General features: G+C 44.3%; 1 protein-coding gene across 6 annotated transcripts in view; it reads left to right on the top strand.

Annotated features, from left to right (window-relative positions):
* Positions 1-19,097, top strand: part of LOC141050273 (uncharacterized) — a 149,452-nt gene that overhangs the window by 38,009 nt on the left and 92,346 nt on the right. For 5 of the 6 annotated variants that reach the window (XM_073547157.1, XM_073547158.1, XM_073547162.1 and 2 more), the window contains one exon: positions 5,666-5,848. The exons of the other annotated variant lie outside the window; for it this stretch is intronic. In XM_073547157.1, the coding sequence (XP_073403258.1) occupies positions 5,666-5,848 (183 nt within the window). The remainder of the gene's footprint in view (positions 1-5,665; positions 5,849-19,097) is intronic. 6 annotated transcript variants of the gene reach the window in all.

Raw genomic sequence — 19,097 nt, forward strand, 5'->3', positions numbered from 1 at the left:
CCCTTTAGCGGTGGCAAGTGTGGTTGATGTCACCTTTGTATTGTCTGGTGACGTCTAGCTCACGGATTAGTAATGGATGTGATTTATTTGGAAAAACAAAACACACTGTTCTATTTTTATTTAAAAATAACAAACCCAGTCATACTCGCCTAACGCCTATTCCACTGAAGTCCTCAGTGACCTGCAGTAACGTCGATGACATCACCGCTGGTCACTGTTGCTTCCTTGCAGCAGCTCGTGTCCCAGGGGTTCTCAGCCTAAACTGTCGCATCTTGGCACCTTCCAAGTTCAAAACTGTTTATCCCCCAGACATAGATAACGGTGTGGGACAGAACGTCGGCAGATGAGGGATATTGTTGTTTTATTTATTTTTGTTTTATTACATGAGACGAGGAATTCAATGGAATGGGTGTTAGGTGAGTGTAACTGTGTTTGTTATTTTTAATTTAAAAAAGTGTGTATTCTTTATTTCTAATAAAGGACTTTATTCTGGCTGTGTCCTTATTTACCATACAACTATAGGATTAGTAATGGATGGGTGTCTTATAGACACCTCTCCATTACTAATCCCTGTGTTTGATGTCACCGGACAATACAAAGGTGACATCAACCATACAGATATTAACCACACTTGCCACCGCTACAGAGCAAGTAGGAAGAGTCGGGCAAAGCGCCAGAATTGGCACATCTATTGGATGGGCTTTTTCTGGGCAGCTGTAGGCTGCTCTTTTTAGGCTTGGCGGGGCTAGGCATAGCCCCTTACCAGCCTGAGAATACCTGCCCCCAGCTGTCCCCAGACATGGGCTGGGCTGTGCTGAATTTCCACTCTTATTTATCTGTATTTGCCAATTTGCCTTTTTGTCCTTTATTAGATTGGCCTCTTTTTGCTCTGTCTCAGAATATTCCAGAGTGCTGATTTAGTGGGAGAAGTCTAGTGACTTCAGGGTTAATTTTGTTATCAGAAGCGTTGGACATTATTTTTGGTAGGGTTTTTTGGCAGATTGCAGACAGTATCTTTCCTTTCCTGTCCTTTCAAGTTAGTTTGGCCCCATCGTTTGCTCAGCCTATTTTTCTGCCTTTGTGTTTTCATCTTGCTTCACTGTCAATACATGTGGGGGGCTGTCTTTCCTTTGGGGTCTGCTCTGGGGAGTTAGTTTTCCTCTTTTCTTACTTTAGGCTTATTTAGCTCTCTGGTTGTGACGAGGCGTCCAGGACCACCGTAGGTACGCTCCACGACTGCTTCTAGTTGTGTGTTAAGATCAGGGCTCTGCAGTCTGCATAGTTACCAACCTCTCTGGTCTTCTGAGACTTAGCGTGTGTTGCTTTTATCCTCCTCGGTGACCCATTCATAATTGGGGACCCCTCTATTCTTGATAACTAGCCTTGCTGAAGCTGACAGCTGAGGGTTGCAGCCCCCAGTTGGGAGTTTTGCCTGCTGGTTATCAAAAATACCTGGGAACTAATGTTAGATTTTTTTTAAATTATTTATTTACAGTGCAGGATCGGCTGATGAATACTCCCATCAGCCATCCCTGCTCTCGCTGTTATTCATGGCAGCAGGTGTCGGATGATGAGAGCTGTAGTCCCACTAGCTGGCAAGAGAGACCAGAGGTAAACTTTATACCTCCGATCACAGCTGCGAGCTCACGCCGTCTGAGTGGTGATAATGATTTTACTGCCAATCAGAAACAGTGTTTGCATGTGCATGACAGCGCGACAAACACCTGGTGTTTGGGGGGGGTCGAACCCGAATAGTAACATGGACTTCCTGGTGAAGTCCATGTTAGGTGTCTGTGCCCAAACAGTAGGTGTTCAGTATGGATGCCGATCTTAACTATTGGGGTTCACCCTCTCTCTAAAGGGGATTCAACACAATATCATCATTTTTGTGTTTTAAATCCGTTTGTTTGCAATTCGATAATCTATGGAAAATAAATAATCTGTACATCAATTTATAGGTGCAAGGTCCCTTCCTACCTATGATCATACAGAAAACAATGGTACAGAACACAGTCTGAGATATTATTGTTGTCAATCTAATTATCTTATTTTCTCTGTCTATAAATTTTTTCTCTGTATAATCCCTGTATACCTTTCTTTATTCGCTCTCTGTATAATCCCTGTATAACTTTCTTTCTTCTCTCTGTATAATCCCTGTATAACTTTCTTTCTTCTCTCTGTATAATCCCTGTATAACTTTCATTCTTCTCTCTCTGTATAATCCCTGTATACCTTTCTTTCTTCTCTCTGTATAATCCATGTATACCTTTCTTTCTTCTCTCTCTGTATAATCCCTGTATAACTTTCTTCTCTCTCTGTATAATCCCTGTACACCTTTCTTTCTTCTCTCTGTATAATCCCTGTATAACTTTCATTCTTCACTCTGTATAATCCCGGTATACCTTTCTTTCTTGTCTCTGTATAATCCCTGTATAACTTTCTTCTCTCTCTGTATAATCCATGTATACCTTTCTTTCTTCTCTCTCTGTATAATCCCTGTATAACTTTCTTCTCTCTCTGTATAATCCCTGTATACCTTTCTTTCTTCTCTCTGTATAATCCCTGTTTAACTTTCTTTCTTCTCTCTGTATAATCCCTGTATAACTTTCTTCTCTCTCTGTATAATCCCTGTATACCTTTCTTTCTTCTCTCTGTATAATCCATGTATACCTTTCTTTCTTCTCTCTCTGTATAATCCCTGTATAACTTTCTTCTCTCTCTGTATAATCCCTGTATACCTTTCTTCTCTCTGTATAATCCCTGTTTAACTTTCTTTCTTCTCTCTGTATAATCCCTGTATAACTTTCTTCTCTCTCTGTATAATCCCTGTATACCTTTCTTTCTTCTCTCTCTGTATAATCCCTGTATAACTTTCTTTCTTCTCTCTCTGTATAATCCCTGTATAACTTTCTTCTCTCTCTGTATAATCCCTGTATACCTTTCTTCTCTCTATAATCCCTGTTTAACTTTCTTTCTTCTCTCTGTATAATCCCTGTATACCTTTCTTTCTTCTCTCTCTGTATAATCCCTGTACACCTTTCTTTCTTCTCTCTGTATAATCCCTGTATAACTTTCATTCTTCTCTCTCTGTATAATCCCTGTATACCTTTCTTTCTTCTCTCTGTATAATCCCTGTATAACTTTCTTCTCTCTCTGTATAATCCATGTATACCTTTCTTTCTTCTCTCTCTGTATAATCCCTGTATAACTTTCTTCTCTCTCTGTATAATCCATGTATACCTTTCTTTCTTCTCTCTGTATAATCCCTGTTTAACTTTCTTTCTTCTCTCTGTATAATCCCTGTATAACTTTCTTCTCTCTCTGTTTAATCCCTGTATACCTTTCTTTCTTCTCTCTGTATAATCCCTGTATACCTTTCTTTCTTCTCTCTCTGTATAATCCCTGTATACCTTTCTTTCTTCTCTCTCGGTATAATCCCTGTATACCTTTCTTTCTTCTCTCTGTATAATCCCTGTTTAACTTTCTTTCTTCTCTCTCTGTATAATCCCTGTATACCTTTCTTTCTTCTCTCTGTATAATCCCTGTTTAACTTTCTTTCTTCTCTCTGTATAATCCCTGTATACCTTTCTTTCTTCTCTCTCTGTATAATCCCTGTTTCACAAATAGAAGAAAAGATGGGCTAAAAAAGCCCTAGCCAGCTCACCAACCACAGCGCGGAACCTCGCCTGGACCCAACGATAGTTGATAGTAGACAGAAACATAAGGGGCGTTCCAGCTGATAAAATTTCTTGCTTTATTGAAAAATTAAAATAGTACAGCGGCTTACTCCTCAGGAGTGGATGTGCTATGAGGCACTGAGACCTACATGGGTCTTTATCACAGCACAGCTCTCAGTGCCTCATAGCACATCCATCCACTCCTGAGGAGTAAGCCGCTGTAATATTTTAATTTTTCAATAAAGCAAGAAATTTTATCAGCTGGAACGCCCCTTATGTTTCTGTCTATAATCCCTGTATACCTTTCTTTCTTCTCTGTATAATCCCTGTATACCTTTCTTCTCTGTTTAATCCCTGTATACCTTTCTTTCTTCTCTATAATCCCTGTATACCTTTCTTCTCTGTATAATCCCTGTATACCTTTCTTTCTTCTCTGTATAATCCCTGTATACCTTTCTTTCTTCTCTGTATAATCCCTGTATACCTTTCTTTCTTCTCTGTATAATCCCTGTATACCTTTCTTTCTTCTCTCTGTATAATCCCCTGTGCAGTCATCCTCCTTTCCTTGTCCCCGCAGCTGGACGTCACTTTATAGACAGACATGAGCAGGTTCTGATTGAAAGGATAAAGATTGTGCCTGTATATAACACAGGTCAACGAAAAAAAATTTTTTTTCTGGTGTCCAAAATATTTTAATGAATTTGGGGTATTTTTGGGGTGCTGATTCTGAATATGTCATCAGTTTTGCCAGATTGGCTCAAGTTTTTGAGATTTTTGGTATCTTATTTATAGCACTTGTTGGTAAATGCGACGCATCATCTCATTAATTTCTTTGGATTAGTGCTTGAACTGAGCAGTTCTCAATATAGTTTTGTGTTAATTAGTGTTCTAAAAGTTTGTTCATAGCTTGATTTTTGCACTAACTTTATGTTGTTGTCTGTTTTCCAGTGAAAAGCATGAACTCATCATGAAGAAGTTGTCTTAACGATCCAGACTCATTCTGTTACATTTGTGGTGAATATACACTGCCAAAACATAGAAGAAACATAACACACTTCGTAAAAAAAGTGTATTTTGCCTATTTTGGGGTTATGCTTGGGGACCAAGACAAGTTTTGGGCACCACACATAGTGTGCAAAGCATGTATCGAATTATTACGAAAATGGAGCAAAGGACAAAGAAAAAGCTTCAAATTTGGTGTTCCAATGGTGTGGAGAGAGCCAAAAAATCATCATGATGACTGTTATTTCTGTGCAGTGCAAGTGCAAGGATTCAATAAGCATAAGAAACGAAAATGGGAGTAACATGGAATCTGCAAGAAGGCCTGTCCCTCATTGTGAAGATGTGCCTGTACCTGTGTTTACCATAAATAACAGTCATCATGATGATTTTTTGGCTCTCTCCACACCATTGGAACACCAAATTTGAAGCTTTTTCTTTGTCCTTTGCTCCATTTTCGTAATAATTCGATACATGCTTTGCACACTATGTGTGGTGCCCAAAACTTGTCTTGGTCCCCAAGCATAACCCCAAAATAGGCAAAATACACTTTTTTTACGAAGTGTGTTATGTTTCTTCTATGTTTTGGCAGTGTATATTCACCACAAATGTAACAGAATGAGTCTGGATCGTTAAGACAACTTCTTCATGATGAGTTCATGCTTTTCACTGGAAAACAGACAACAACATAAAGTTAGTGCAAAAATCAAGCTATGAACAAACTTTTAGAACACTAATTAACACAAAACTATATTGAGAACTGCTCAGTTCAAGTACTAATCCAAAGAAATTAATGAGATGATGCGTCGCATTTACCAACAAGTGCTATAAATAAGATACCAAAAATCTCAAAAACTTGAGCCAATCTGGCAAAACTGATGACATATTCAGAATCAGCACCCCAAAAATACCCTAAATTCGATGAAATATCTTTGGCACCAAAAATGCTGTTGACCAGTGTAATCTGTACAATCGTGATCTGCTGACAGTCGGAGAACTGGAATACACGGAGCAGATCCTGAACCCCAAGGAGCTGATGAGGCTTCTGTACGATCTCATGAGAGAATGGGACCAACATGAGAAGAAGGAAGTTCATCGAGTATTAGAGAGATACAACCCGTGGGTCTTTAATGACCTGAAAATGGAGAAATCATTCATATTAAAAGAATACAGTAAGTGTGAATGTTATACTTATCTAATTCTCCTCCAATAGGGACATATCTATCCTTAACCTTTAATTGACTGAACCAATTTTAATCTCAATGACCAAGCCCGAATTCTCACATCTGACCAGCGTCCCTTTATGTGGTAACGCCTCTGGAGCTTCTATGTATCCCAGTGATTCCGAGAATTGTTTTTTTGTGACACATTGTACTCTGTTAGCACTAAATTTAAGCTGATATTTTTTTTTTTGTAAAAATATCTGAAATTTGATGAAAATGTTGAAAAATTAGCAGTTTTCAAACTTTGCTTATATCATTAAAGGGAACCTGACACCAGGTTTGACCGAGATGAGGTAAGAACATCACCTGTAAGGCCTGATATACAGCATTCTATAATATTGTATATTAGCCCTTGACCTGACAAGAAAAGATAAGAAAAAGAGCTTTATTATAGTCACCTGTGGGGCCGTCCGGTCCGAGGGGCTCTCTGCTCTTGGTTCGTCACCTCTCTTTTTGCAATACCGTCCTCCTTTTTGCTTTGTGTGTCTGTCACTTCCCTACGTCATCCACACAGTCTCGCCAGCATCGCACTCCTGCACAGGCGGACTTCTCTGCTTTGACCAAGGCAGACAGCAGTACTGCAGTGCATATGCTCTGGGTATCTTTGACCTTTCCCCGGTGCCTGCACCCATATGTCATCACACAGTCTCCCCGGAATCGCGCTCCGGCGCAGGCATGCTTCTATGCTCTGACCAGGTCAGAATACAGTACTGCATTGCGCATGCACCGGGGGTATTTAACCTTTCCCGGTGCTTGCGCCTCTATGTCATTTACACAGTCTCCCTGGCATCGTGCTCCTGCACAGTCGAACTTCTCTGCTTTGGCCAGGGCCGAATACAGTACTGCAGAGCACATGCACCGCGGATCTTTAACCTTTACCTGCGTCCCTACATCATCCACACAGTCTCCCTGGCATCGCACTCCTGCACAGTCGGACTTCTCTGCTCTGACCAGGGTAGAATACAGTACTGCAGTGCGCATGCACCAGGGATGTTTGACCTTTCCCGGCGCTTGCGCCCCTACGTTATCCACACAGTCTCCCCAGCATCGCGCTCCTGCGAAGGTGGACTTCTCTGCTTTGACCAGTGCAGAATACAGTACTGCAGTGTGCATGCATCGGGGATCTTTAACCTTTCCCAGCGCCCTTACATCATCCACACAGTCGCCCCGGCATCGCGCTCCTGCGCAGCTGGACTTCTCTGCTCTGAGCAGGGCAGAATACAGTACTGCAGTGCACATGAAACGGGGATCTTCAACCATTGCCTGCGCCCTTGCATCATCCACACAGTCTCCCCGGCATCTCGCTCATGCGCAGGCATGCTTCTATGCTCTGGCCAGGGCAGAATACAGTACTGCATTGCGCATGCACAGGGGATCTTTAACCCTTCCCGGTGCCTGCTCCCCTACATCATTAACAAAGTCTCCCTGGCATCGCACTCCTGCACAGGCGGACTTCTCTGCTTTGGCCAGGGCAGAATACAGTACTGCAGTGCGCATGCACCTGGGATCTTTAACCTTTACCTGCGCCCTTACATCATCCACACAGTATCCCTGGCATCACATTCCTGCACAGGCGGACTTCTCTGCTCTGACCAGGGCAGAATACAGTACTGCATTGCGCATACACAGGGGATCTTTAACCTTTCCCTGCGCCTGCACCCCTACGTCATTTACACAGTCTCCCTGGCATCGCGCTCCTGCAGAGTCGGACTTCTCTGCTTTGGCCAGGGCAGAATACATTACTGCAGTGCGCATGCACCCGGGGATCTTTAACCATTGCCTGCGCCCTTGCATCATCCACACAGTCTCCCTGGCATCGCACTCCTGCACAGGCGGACTTCTCTGCTCTGACCAGGGCAGAATATAGTACTGCAGTGCGCATGCATCGGGGATCTTTAACCATTGCCTGCGCCCTTGCATCATCCACATAGTCTCCCCAGCATCACACTCCTGCACAGACGGACTTCTCTGCTCTAACCAGGGCAGAATATAGTACTGCAGTGCGCATGCATCGGGGATCTTTAACCATTGCCTGCGCCCTTGCATCATCCACACAGTCTCCCCAGCATCGCACTACTGCGCAGCTGGACTTCTCTGCTCTGAACAGGGCAGAATATAGTACTGCAGTGCGCATGCATCGGGGATCTTTAACCATTGCCTGCGCCCTTGCATCATCCATGCAGTCTTCCCGGTATCGCACTCCTGCACAGGCGGACTTCTCTGCTCTGACCAGGGCAGAATATAGTACTGCAGTGCGCATGCATCGGGGATCTTTAACCATTGCCTGCGTCCTTGCATCATCCAGTGTCTCCCCAGCATCGCACTCCTGCACAGGTGGACTTCTCTGCTCTGACCAGGGCATAATATAGTACTGCAGTGCGCATGCATCCGGGATCTTTAACCATTGCCTGCGCCCTTGCATCATCCACACAGTCTCCCCAGCATCACACTCCTGCACAGGCGGACTTCTCTGCTCTGACCAGGGCAGAATACAGTACTGCAGTGCGCATGCATCGGGGATCTTTAACCATTGCCTGCACCCTTGCATCATCCACACAGTCTCCCCAGCATCCCACTCCTGCACAGGCGGACTTCTCTGCTCTGACCAGGGCAGAATACAGTACTGCAGTGCGCATGCATCCGGGATCTTTGACCTTTCCCGGCACCTGCGCCCCTACTACAGAGTCAGCATGGGTTTGTAACTAATAAGTCATGTCAGACTAACTTAATTTCCTTCTATGACGGTATCACTGATTGGGTGGATCAAGGAAATGCTGTAGATATAGTATATCTTGACTTCAGCAAAGCATTTGACAAAGTCTCTCATACAATCCTTATTGAAAAAATGACTAAGTATGGAATGGACAAGGCAACTGTTAGGTGGATTCATAGCTGGCTTAGTGATCGGACCCAAAGAGTGGTCGTAAATGGCTGCACATCCAGTTGGAAGAATGTCTCAAGTGGGGTACCACAGGGCTCTGTCCTGGGCCCTGTATTGTTCAACATCTTTATCAACGATTTAGATGAAGGAATTGAGGGTAAACTGATTAAATTTGCTGATGACACAAAGCTAGGAGGGATAGCTAATACTAGAGAAGAGAGAGAGAGGATTCAAAAAGATTTAAATAAACTGGAGAAGTGGGCAGTAACTAACAGAATGGTTTTTAACAGGGAGAAATGCAAAGTACTACATCTGGGCAATAAAAATGAAAAAAGCATATATAGAATGGGAGGAATAGGGCTAAGTGACAGCACATGTGAAAAAGACTTGGGTATACTAATAGATCACAGACTGAATATGAGTCAACAGTGTGATGCAGCAGCAAAAAAGGCAAATGCAATTCTAGGATGTATTAACAGAAGCATACAGTCTAGATCACGTGAAGTCATTATTTCCCTCTACTCCTCTTTGGTCAGACCTCATCTGGAATATTGTGTCCAGTTTTGGGCACCACATTTTAAAAAAGACATCAACAAACTGGAGCAAGTTCAGAAAAGAGCGACCAGAATGGTGACCGGTCTGCAAACCCTGTCTTATGAGGAAAGGTTGCAGGATTTGGGAATGTTTAGTTTGCAAAAGAGAAGACTGAGAGGAGACTTAATTGCTGTCTACAAATATCTAAAGGGCTGTCACATTGTAGAAGGATCAACTTTATTCTCATTTGCACAAGGAAAGACTAGAAGCAATGGGATGAAACTGAATGGGAGGAGACACAGATTAGATATTAGAAAAAACTTTTTGACAGTTAGAGTGATCAATGAGTGGAACAGGCTGCCACGAGAAGTGGTGAGTTCTCCTTCAATGGAAGTCTTCAAACAGAGGCTGGACAGACATCTGACTGGGATGATTTAGCGAATCCTGCTTTGAGCAGGGGGTTGGACCAGATGGCCCAGGAGGTCCCTTCCAACTCTACGATTCTATGATTCTATGATCATATACACAAAGCAAGTCTGAGGGTGTCATCACAAGAAGAAGGGAGGCGCCTGACCAAGAACACCCAACACCCCCTCAGACTGGACCGCCCCGCAGGTGATTATCATAAAAGCTCTTTTCTTGTCTTGCAGGTCTGGTTGGGGGCAGATATCCAGCATTATAGAAAGGTGGCGGCTGAATCTCATATCTACCAAACCTGGTGACAGGTTCCCGGTAAACCAGATAGTCACATCACACAGAACAGTTAGAAATTCCATTTCCCATGTCCATTATTATTTTTCAAACAACCTTTTACTTCATTATGATGATAGAAGGGTTATAATTTGGCATCAATTTTTCTTTAAGGAAATTGACACATCCTGTTTTTTTACAGCTCTATTTAGCTGAAGGGACTTTAAGGGGCCCATATATCAGAATACCCAAGAAAGATGCCATTTTAAAAAAAACTGCACGCTCAAATTAGTCTAAACCTCTGTTAGGAAATGTGTTAAGGCAAAGTGGTTTGACAAAAATGAATAATGATATTTGTTCCACTAAAATATTACTTTAGCTGCAAAAAGTAAAATTGCCTCCTCCACCCCTTCGTGACCAGACCATCTCTCAACATATTTACCCCAATGCCTATGACTACAGTAGGTGACATAATCGAGGGGCAAATAAAATTACACCCACCGTGGTCACCGGTAAATGTAATTGTAATATTTTACTACCCTGTCTGTGCTGTGGTGTGTGTGACGTGGTCAGGCATGTCCTGGGTAATTTATGGAGGAGAGACTGATAGTCACAAAGCCTGTGGGGACAATGCAAGAACTGCCAAACATTAGAAGGAGGAGGGCCTCCGATACACCCCTCTGTATTAGACATAAAGGAGGCATCTGTTACAGTTGTTAGGTAGTGGGACTCCTAGACTCATAAAGGCTATGCAGTAAGTGCAAGGGCTGCCAAACATTAGAAGGAAGTACTGCAGTACACACTGGAAGACACGTAGAGGAGGGCCTCGGAAAACAAAAAAACATTTTTTTCCCATTTTTAAGGAGTGAGGCTAGTTTCACACTAGCGTTCTCGGAAGCATCGCAGGGCCGCCGCTAAGCCCCGGCCGCGCCCCCTCCGGTCAGTTCCTCCTCTGATCGTATTATTATTATTATTTATTATTATAGCGCCATTTATTCCATGGCGCTTTACATGTGAGGAGGGGTATACATAATACATACAGGTACAGTAATCTTAAACAATACAAGTCACAACTGGTCCAGGATGAGAGAGGACCCTGCCCGCGAGGGCTCACAATCTACAAGGGATGGGTGAGGATACAGTAGGCGAGGGTAGAGCTGGTCGTGCAGTGGTTTGGTAGATCAGTGGTTACTGCAGGTTGTAGGCTTGTCGGAAGAGGTAGGTCTTCAAGTTCTTTTTGAAGGTTTCGATGGTAGGTGAGAGTCTGATATGTTGTGGTAGAGAGTTCCAGAGTAGGGGGGATGCACGGGAGAAATCTTGTATAAATAATAATAATAACTGGACAGGCTAATTACACAGAAGTATGATTGACTTGTAATTACAGTGCGTTGTTTAAACTTGTAATTACATTGCATTGTTTAAATGTTCCCTTTATTTTTTAAGCAGTGTATATAATGTATAGCCCCCAAGGATACCGAAAATGTTTTCCAGCCCTTGCACTTAGTGCATAGGCTTTACAAATTTAGGAGTCTCAGGCAACACAGCTCATTTTTGTGAGCTGGACGCAGCACCAAAAGGGTGCAGCGCCAGTAAAATGAGCGCACGACCAGCGTACCCAACGCTAAATATAGGGGACGCTGATCGCATGCAGCCGCAGTTATGAAGCAACACCAATTGTTAATCAATTTCTTCTGCTGTTGTGCAAAAGGAACAGAAAACAGGTAGAAATGATCGATTTGTATTTTGTCATTGCGCTTATCCCTAGAGGTTCATATAGTAACATGAGGCGGTGACTACAACCAACAAGAGTTTCTCAGGTAGTGCAGCTCATGCAGGTTGGCACATCAATGCGAGCTGTGGCAAGAAGGGTAGCTGTGTCTGTCAGCAGAGTGTCCAGAGAATGGAGCAGATACCAGGAGACAGGCCTGTACACCAGGAGACAAGAAAGGGGCCATAGGAGGGCAACAACCCAGCAACAGGACCACTACCCTCCTTTGTGCAAAGAAGAACAGGATGAACAGAGCCAGAGTCCTGCAAAATGACCTCCAGCAGGCAACTAACATACATATGTTTGCTCTAACTGTCAGAAACAGACTCCATGAGGGTAGTGTGAGGGCCCAATGTCCACAAGTGGGTGTTGTGCTTACAGCCCATCACCGTGCAGGGCAATTGCCATTTGCCAGAGAACACCAAGATTGCTAGATTAGACATTGGTGGCCTGTGCTCTTCATGAATAAGAGCAGGTTTACATTGAGCAAATGTGACTGAGAACGTTCTGCTGCCTGCATCATCCACCAGCATGAATGGTTTGGCAATGGGTCAGAAATAGTGATGAGCGAGCACTAAAATGCTCGTGTGCTCATTATTCGGGTCAAGCAAATTGGAATACTTGGGTACTCGACCCGAGCAACGAGCCCAATGTATGTCTATGGGAAAACTGAGTATTTTTGCCATGATCCACCCATGGGTCCTTTTAAAGACTAAAAATGATGAAAACTGCTCAAATGACACGGGGACATCATGGGGATCGCCCCTGGAAGCATTCCTGACTCCAAGGTCACAGCTGTAAGCAGTGTTGTCAGAGTCTTACGCCACTTTTACAGGCGCACCAAAAACCGTACCAAAACGAAACCAAAATGGATTTTCCTGGGAAATATGTTAAGGAACATCCTTTCCAGGGTAATGACATTTATACAACCCCTGGCAAAAATTATGGAATCACCGGCTTTGCAGGTTGTTTATTCAGTTGTTTAATTTTGTAGAAAAAGAGCCGATCACAGACATGGCACAAAACCAGTGTCATTTCAAATGGCAACTTTCTGGCTTTAAGAAACAATAAAAGAAATCAAGAACAAAAATGTGGTAGTCAGTAATGGTTACTTTTTTTTAAACCAAGCATAGGGGAAAAATTATGGAGTCACTGAATTCTGAGTGAAAAAATTATGGAATCATGAAAAACAAACCAACAAAAAATCCCTCCAAAACATCACTAGTATTTTGTTGCACCACCTCTGGCTATTATTACAGCTTGCAGTCTCTGAGGCCTGGACTTAATGAGTGTCAGACAATACTCTTCATCAATCTGGCTCCATCTTTCTCTGATTGCTGTTGCCAGATCAGCTTTGCAAGTTAGAGAATTGTCATGGACCATTTTCTTCAACTTCCACCAAAGATCCGGACTATTTGCAGGCCATGACATTGACCTTATGTGTCTTTTTTCAAGGAATGTTTTCACAGTTTTTGCTCTATGGCAGGATGCATTATCATCTTGAAAAATGATTTCATCATCCCCAAACATCCTTTCAATTGATGGGATAAGAAAAGTGTCCAAAATATCAACATAAACTTGTGCATTTATTGAAGATACAATGACAGCCATCTCCCCAGTGCCTTTACCTGAAATGCAGCCCCATATCATCAATGACTGTGGAAATTTGCATGTTGTCTTCAGGCAGTCATCTTTATAAATCTCATTGGAACGGCACCAAACAAAAGTTCCAGCATCGTCACCTTGCCCAATGCAAATTCGCAATTCATCACTGAATATGACTTTCATCCAGTCATCCACAGTACAGGATTGCGTTTCCTTAGCCCATTGTAACCTTGTTTTTTTCTGTTTAGGTGTTAATGATGGCTTTCGTTAGCTTTTTTTTATGTAAATCCCATTTCCTTTAGGCGGTTTCTTACAGTTCGGTCACAGACGTTGACTCCAGTTTCCTCCCATTCATTCCTCATTTGTTTTGTTGTGCATTTCCTGTTTTGGAGACATGTTGCTTTAAGTTTCTGGTCTTAATGCTTTGATGTCTTCCTTGGTCTGCCAGTATGTTTGCCTTTAACAACCTTCCCATGTTGTTTGTATTTGGTCCATATTTTAGACACAGCTGATTGTGAGCAACAAACATCTTTAGCAACATTGCGTGATGATTTACCCTCTTTTAAGAGTGATAGTCCTCTCCTTTGTTTCAATTGATATCTCTCGTATTGGAGCCATGATTCATGTCAGTCCACTTGGTGCAACAACTCTCCAAGGTGTGATCACTCCTTTTTAGATGCAGACTAACGAGTAGATCTAAATTGATGCAGGTGTTAGTTTTGGGAATGACAAATCTACAGGGTGTTTCCATAATTTTTTCCTCAGAATTGAATGATTCCATAATTTTTCCCCTATGCTTGGTTTAAAAAAGTAACCATTACTGACTACTAGAGATGAGCGACTTTGCCTTTTTCGGGTCGAGTCGGGTTTCATGAAACCCGACTTTCGCAAAAGTCAGGTCGAACGAAATCGGCCGACTATAGGGAAAAGTCGGGGTCCGACTGAAACATGAAACTCAATGCAAGTCAATGGAGAAGCAAAGTCGGCAGGGAGTGGAGGACAGTAAACACACCTACAGTGCCCATTTCAATGCCAACAACATCAATTCGTATTACTTAAGCTTGTCAACCTTAAATTGCTTCATAATAATAGTTACGCATTGAAAACTGGGGGTTATTTGGCTAAAGTTGTGGGGGGTAGGGCTGGCTCCTGGTTTTCGTGTGCCCCGGGCCAAAGAGTGTCAGTGCGCCCCTTTAACACATACAACAACTCATGATGCTCCGATACGCCACAGAAATATAGGTATAGTACAATGACACATACTTCACTGCTTAGATGACATGACTGATATCTATTTTAAATTCTACAGTAGCTCAAAAAAAGAACAGTATATTACTCCATACAGTGTTATGGCCACCACATTGTGCGCCATACAGAATAATAAGCCCCATATATTTCTTCATACCAAATAATTAGTCACATATAATGTTCCATACAGTATCTTATGAGCTCCACATAATGCTCCATATATAATGGGCCCCATTTGTAATGCTCCAGTGAACAATGTGCCCCTTAGATGCTGCTCCAGTGTCTGATCTGCCCCATTTACATTGCTCCAGTACATGATGGGCCTCATGGATGATGCTCCAGTGTATCATGGGCCCTAATAATGCTTCATATATAATGGGCCCCATTTGTAATGCTCCAGTGTATAATGTGCCCCTTAGATGCTGCTCCAGTGTCTGATCTGCCCCATTTACATTGCTCCAGTACATGATGGGCCTCATGGATGATGCTCCAGTGTATCATGGGCCCTAATAATGCTTCATATATAATGGGCCCCATTTGTAATGCTCCAGTGTATAATGTGCCCCTTAGATGCTGCTCCAGTGTCTGATCTGCCCCATTTACATTGCTCCAGTACATGATGGGCCTCATGGATTCATGGATGATGCTCCAGTGTCTGATGGGCTCCAATAATGCTCCATATATAATGGGCCCCATTTTGTAATGCTCCAGTGTATAATGTGCCCCTTAGTTTTTGCTCCAGTGTCTGATCTGCCCCATTTACATTGCTCCAGTACATGATGGGCCTCATGGATGCTGCTCCAGTGTCTGATCTGCCCCACTTACATTGCTCCAGTACATGATGGGCCCTATTTTTAATTAACCCAGGCATGGTATGTGAAAAGAGCTCCATGGAGAATCTGAGCTGTGTACTTCCACATCCTTCACTTTTGGTGTGGGTGAAGGACACAAGGAAAAGGGTTGCTCCTGACCAGAAGCCTGCAGTTACGACTCAGTGCTTGCATTTTTTTTCCATGGTACATGACGGCACCACAAGAGAGGGGATCCGCCCAGCGAGGACAGGAAACCTTCAAGATAAAAGGGGCGGCTCCTCTCTCCGCATCAGTTGGTTTCCTGTCCTCGATGGGGAACCCTCAAGATGAAAAGCTCTTGAAGATTCTGGAAGAAAGAAGAGGATGCCTGGGCCTGGGTCGGGTGATTACTGGCAGGCACTGGTCTGCTACACCCGTCACCAGGTACCGGTAGTCGCCTCGGGGGCCATATATTCCTATGTCCCCCCTGAGCGAGTGCATGGCCACAGCCCGTGAGGCAGTTGCCCGGGTGAAGTAATGATGCCTCGGAGACCATGGTTCGTGTACCCTCCAAGATGACCAAAACTTGCCCCATAGAAGTCCACGGAGGCCACTTTCCGTGCTCCCTCCCTGTCGACATATAGTGGCCATGCAGCCTGTGAGACACATCGGTGTCAAGGCAGAATTAAAGCTCCACGGAGGCTATGTGGGTACCCTCCCTGTTGAGACAGGCACTACAGAAACGGCCCTGATGAATTACCTGATTTCAGTGGTGGCAGTGGAGATGCTTCACCTGGTAAGGCTGGACTACAGGTATGACGGGCGATAGCGGGGCTCTCCGATCCAGTACCCGTTGTCAGTGGTGGTAGTGCAGTTGCTTCTCCCGGTAAGACCAGTCGGCAGGTTTGACGGGCGACAGCGGGTCTCTCTGATACGGTACACTGAAACAGTGGTGGCAGTGCAAGGTATGGCTGACAAACTGCGCTATAAGAGGGCTGCTCGGGAGGTCCATGGCGTCGGAACACCGAGAACAGACCGCAAGTACGCACGGGAAGCATTCCAGGCGCATACCGGAAGTGACCCCTGACGCGCACCGGAAGTGAAGGGTGCACGGGTCAGGGGAACGCGCATCGCCTGGTGCGTGCTTCAGCCGTGCTTACGCCTGAAGGGAGCATGGGCACTGGAAGAGAGCGCGCATGCAACCGAAGGGGGCGGGGGCACCGGAGGAGAGCACGCACCGGATGTGATTGCCGGGTGTGCGCATAGGCCAGCTATAGTGCGCAGGCGTGGGGGCATAACCAGGAAGTGCAAGCGGCTGGCAGGTGCAGGATCAACCAGGGGTACCAATTAATTTAAGAAAAAAAAAAAAATATAAAAATAAAGGATGTCCTTTATGCAATAGTCCCTTAGGAGCATCCTGGAATAAAAGATTGTGCCAGGATTGTATTAACAAGACAGTATCGGAAGAGACACCCTCATTCTCTGACAGTCTGAGATCCCTAAATCAAACAGAGGTTTGCAAATCAGTGAGGGCATTACAATCAGCGGACTACAAAAGAAAAAAACGTAGAGCCTTCCCTATTAATGAACAACTGGAAGGACTCCTAAAACGGGAATGGGAAAATCCAGAGAAGTCCCAGATAATCAATTCCCTAAAAAGGAGGTACCCCTTTGAGGAAGAGGCATCCTCATCCTGGGATAGAGCTCCAAAAATTGATGTAGTGATATCAAAACTCGCCAGGAAATCCTCCCTACCCTTTGAGGATTTAGGTTCTCTAAAAGAACCTCTGGACTGAAAGACAGACAATTGTCTTAAGATGGCCTGGGAGGTCTCGGCTGGGGCACTAAGGCCCGCCGTCACGGCCACTTTTGTGGCTAGGTCCCTGAAAATATGGGTGGAAAACCTGGAAGACCAGCTAGAGCAAAGAGAGGAATCTATTCTGGAAGCATTACTGGCCATCAGAGCAGCGGCATTCTTTCTTGCTGAGGCTTCAGGAGATTCAGCCAGGCTAGCAGCAAAGTCAGCGGCCTTAACCAATGTAGGACGCCGGGCAGTATGCTCAAATGCTGGCCGGGGGACACTCAGGCAAAGATGAAACTCTGCTCTCTGCCATGTGAGGGAAATTTCCTGTTTGGACCGCCATTGGATGACGTGTTGGAGAAAGCCGGCGACAAAAAGAATTTCCCAAAACAGCCATTTCAGGCCTTTTGGCGCTCCTTTCAGAAGGGCCAAAAATTCAGAAGACAGCAGTACAGGGATCGAGACAGAAACAATTCTGACAAGCGAGCCAGAGGTGGGAGAGTCTTCTATTTCGGCAAGCCCTCCAAAGACACCAAAAAACCCTCCCAGTGACGGTCCTTCTCAGGTGGGGGGAAGGCTCTCTCACTTCCTCCCAGCCTGGGAGAGGATCTCATCCAGTACCTGGATCCGACAAATAGTAGGGTCGGGTCTGGAATTAAGATTTCACCACTGGCCGCCACGAAGATACATGCAGACTCCAGTACAGTCATCTCAAGAAAAACAAGAAAGTCTGGAAGGAGAAGTATTATCACTTCTAGAAAAACAGGTCCTGGGAGAAATTCCGGAAAAAGAGAAGGAAGGTTTTTACTCCCCCCCTATTTCTTATAAAAAAGCCAGACAATTCCTGGAGGACGATTATAAATTTGAAAGGCCTCAACAAATATCTGATAGTTCCATCATTCAAGATGGAAGCGATAAGGTCAGTGGTGAAGCTCCTTTATCCTCAGTGCTACATGGCAGTCCTGGATCTCAAGGATGCTTACTATCATGTCACGATCCGGCAACAAGACCGCAAATATCTCAGAGTGGCGGTTCAGATAAGGTCTCAGTGGCGTCACTTTCAATACAGGGCTCTTCCCTTTGGTGTAGCGATAGCTTCCCCGAGTCTTTACAAAATTAATTGCAGAGGTCACAGCCCATCTCAGGGAAAAAGACACTCTGGTGATACCATATCTGGACGACTTCTTGATAGTGGGAAAAAATTTCTCTCACTGTCAAGAACAAGTCAAAATAGTGATGGTGACACTACAGACCCTGGGTTGGCAACTGAACCTCAAAAAATCTAAACTGGTACCAGCAATGATCCAAAATTTTTTGGGCCTAACATTGGACTCGGTGGTACAGGAGTGTCGCCTCCCAGAGGAGAAAAAAGAGAAGATCAAAAATCTAATCATGGCAACATTAAAAAAAAAAAAAAAAAAAACTGAGAAGGGCCATGTCAGTGTTGGGGTCCCTAACTTCCTGCATACCAGCAGTAAAATGGGCACAGTTTCACACAAGAGAACTTCAGTGGTGTGTTCTACAAAACGACCTGAGGCTTTAGGGGCAGTTAGAGCAGAAGCTCACCCTCCCGGACCCTGTACTCCAGTCACTCAAGTGGTGGTTACAGATAGAGTCCTCTCCAAGAGGAGTGCCCTGGACATACACAGCCTCCAGAGTAGTCACAACGGACGCCAGTCCATGGGGCTGGGGAGCCCATCTAGACACACGGTGGCTCCAGGATCCCTGGCTCCAGGAGGAAAGAAATTATCCTCAAACGAGTGGGAGCTACTAGCCATCGAAAGAGCGCTGGAGGGATTGTTGACACACCTAAGAGGACATCATGTGAGAGTCCTATCAGACAACCGTACAGCAGTCGCATATGTGAACCACCGGGGGGG

The sequence above is a fragment of the Dendrobates tinctorius genome, unplaced genomic scaffold (assembly GCF_039654945.1).
Source record: "Dendrobates tinctorius isolate UK_male_01 unplaced genomic scaffold, ASM3965494v1 ptg000151l, whole genome shotgun sequence".
Classification (NCBI taxonomy): domain Eukaryota; kingdom Metazoa; phylum Chordata; class Amphibia; order Anura; family Dendrobatidae; genus Dendrobates; species Dendrobates tinctorius.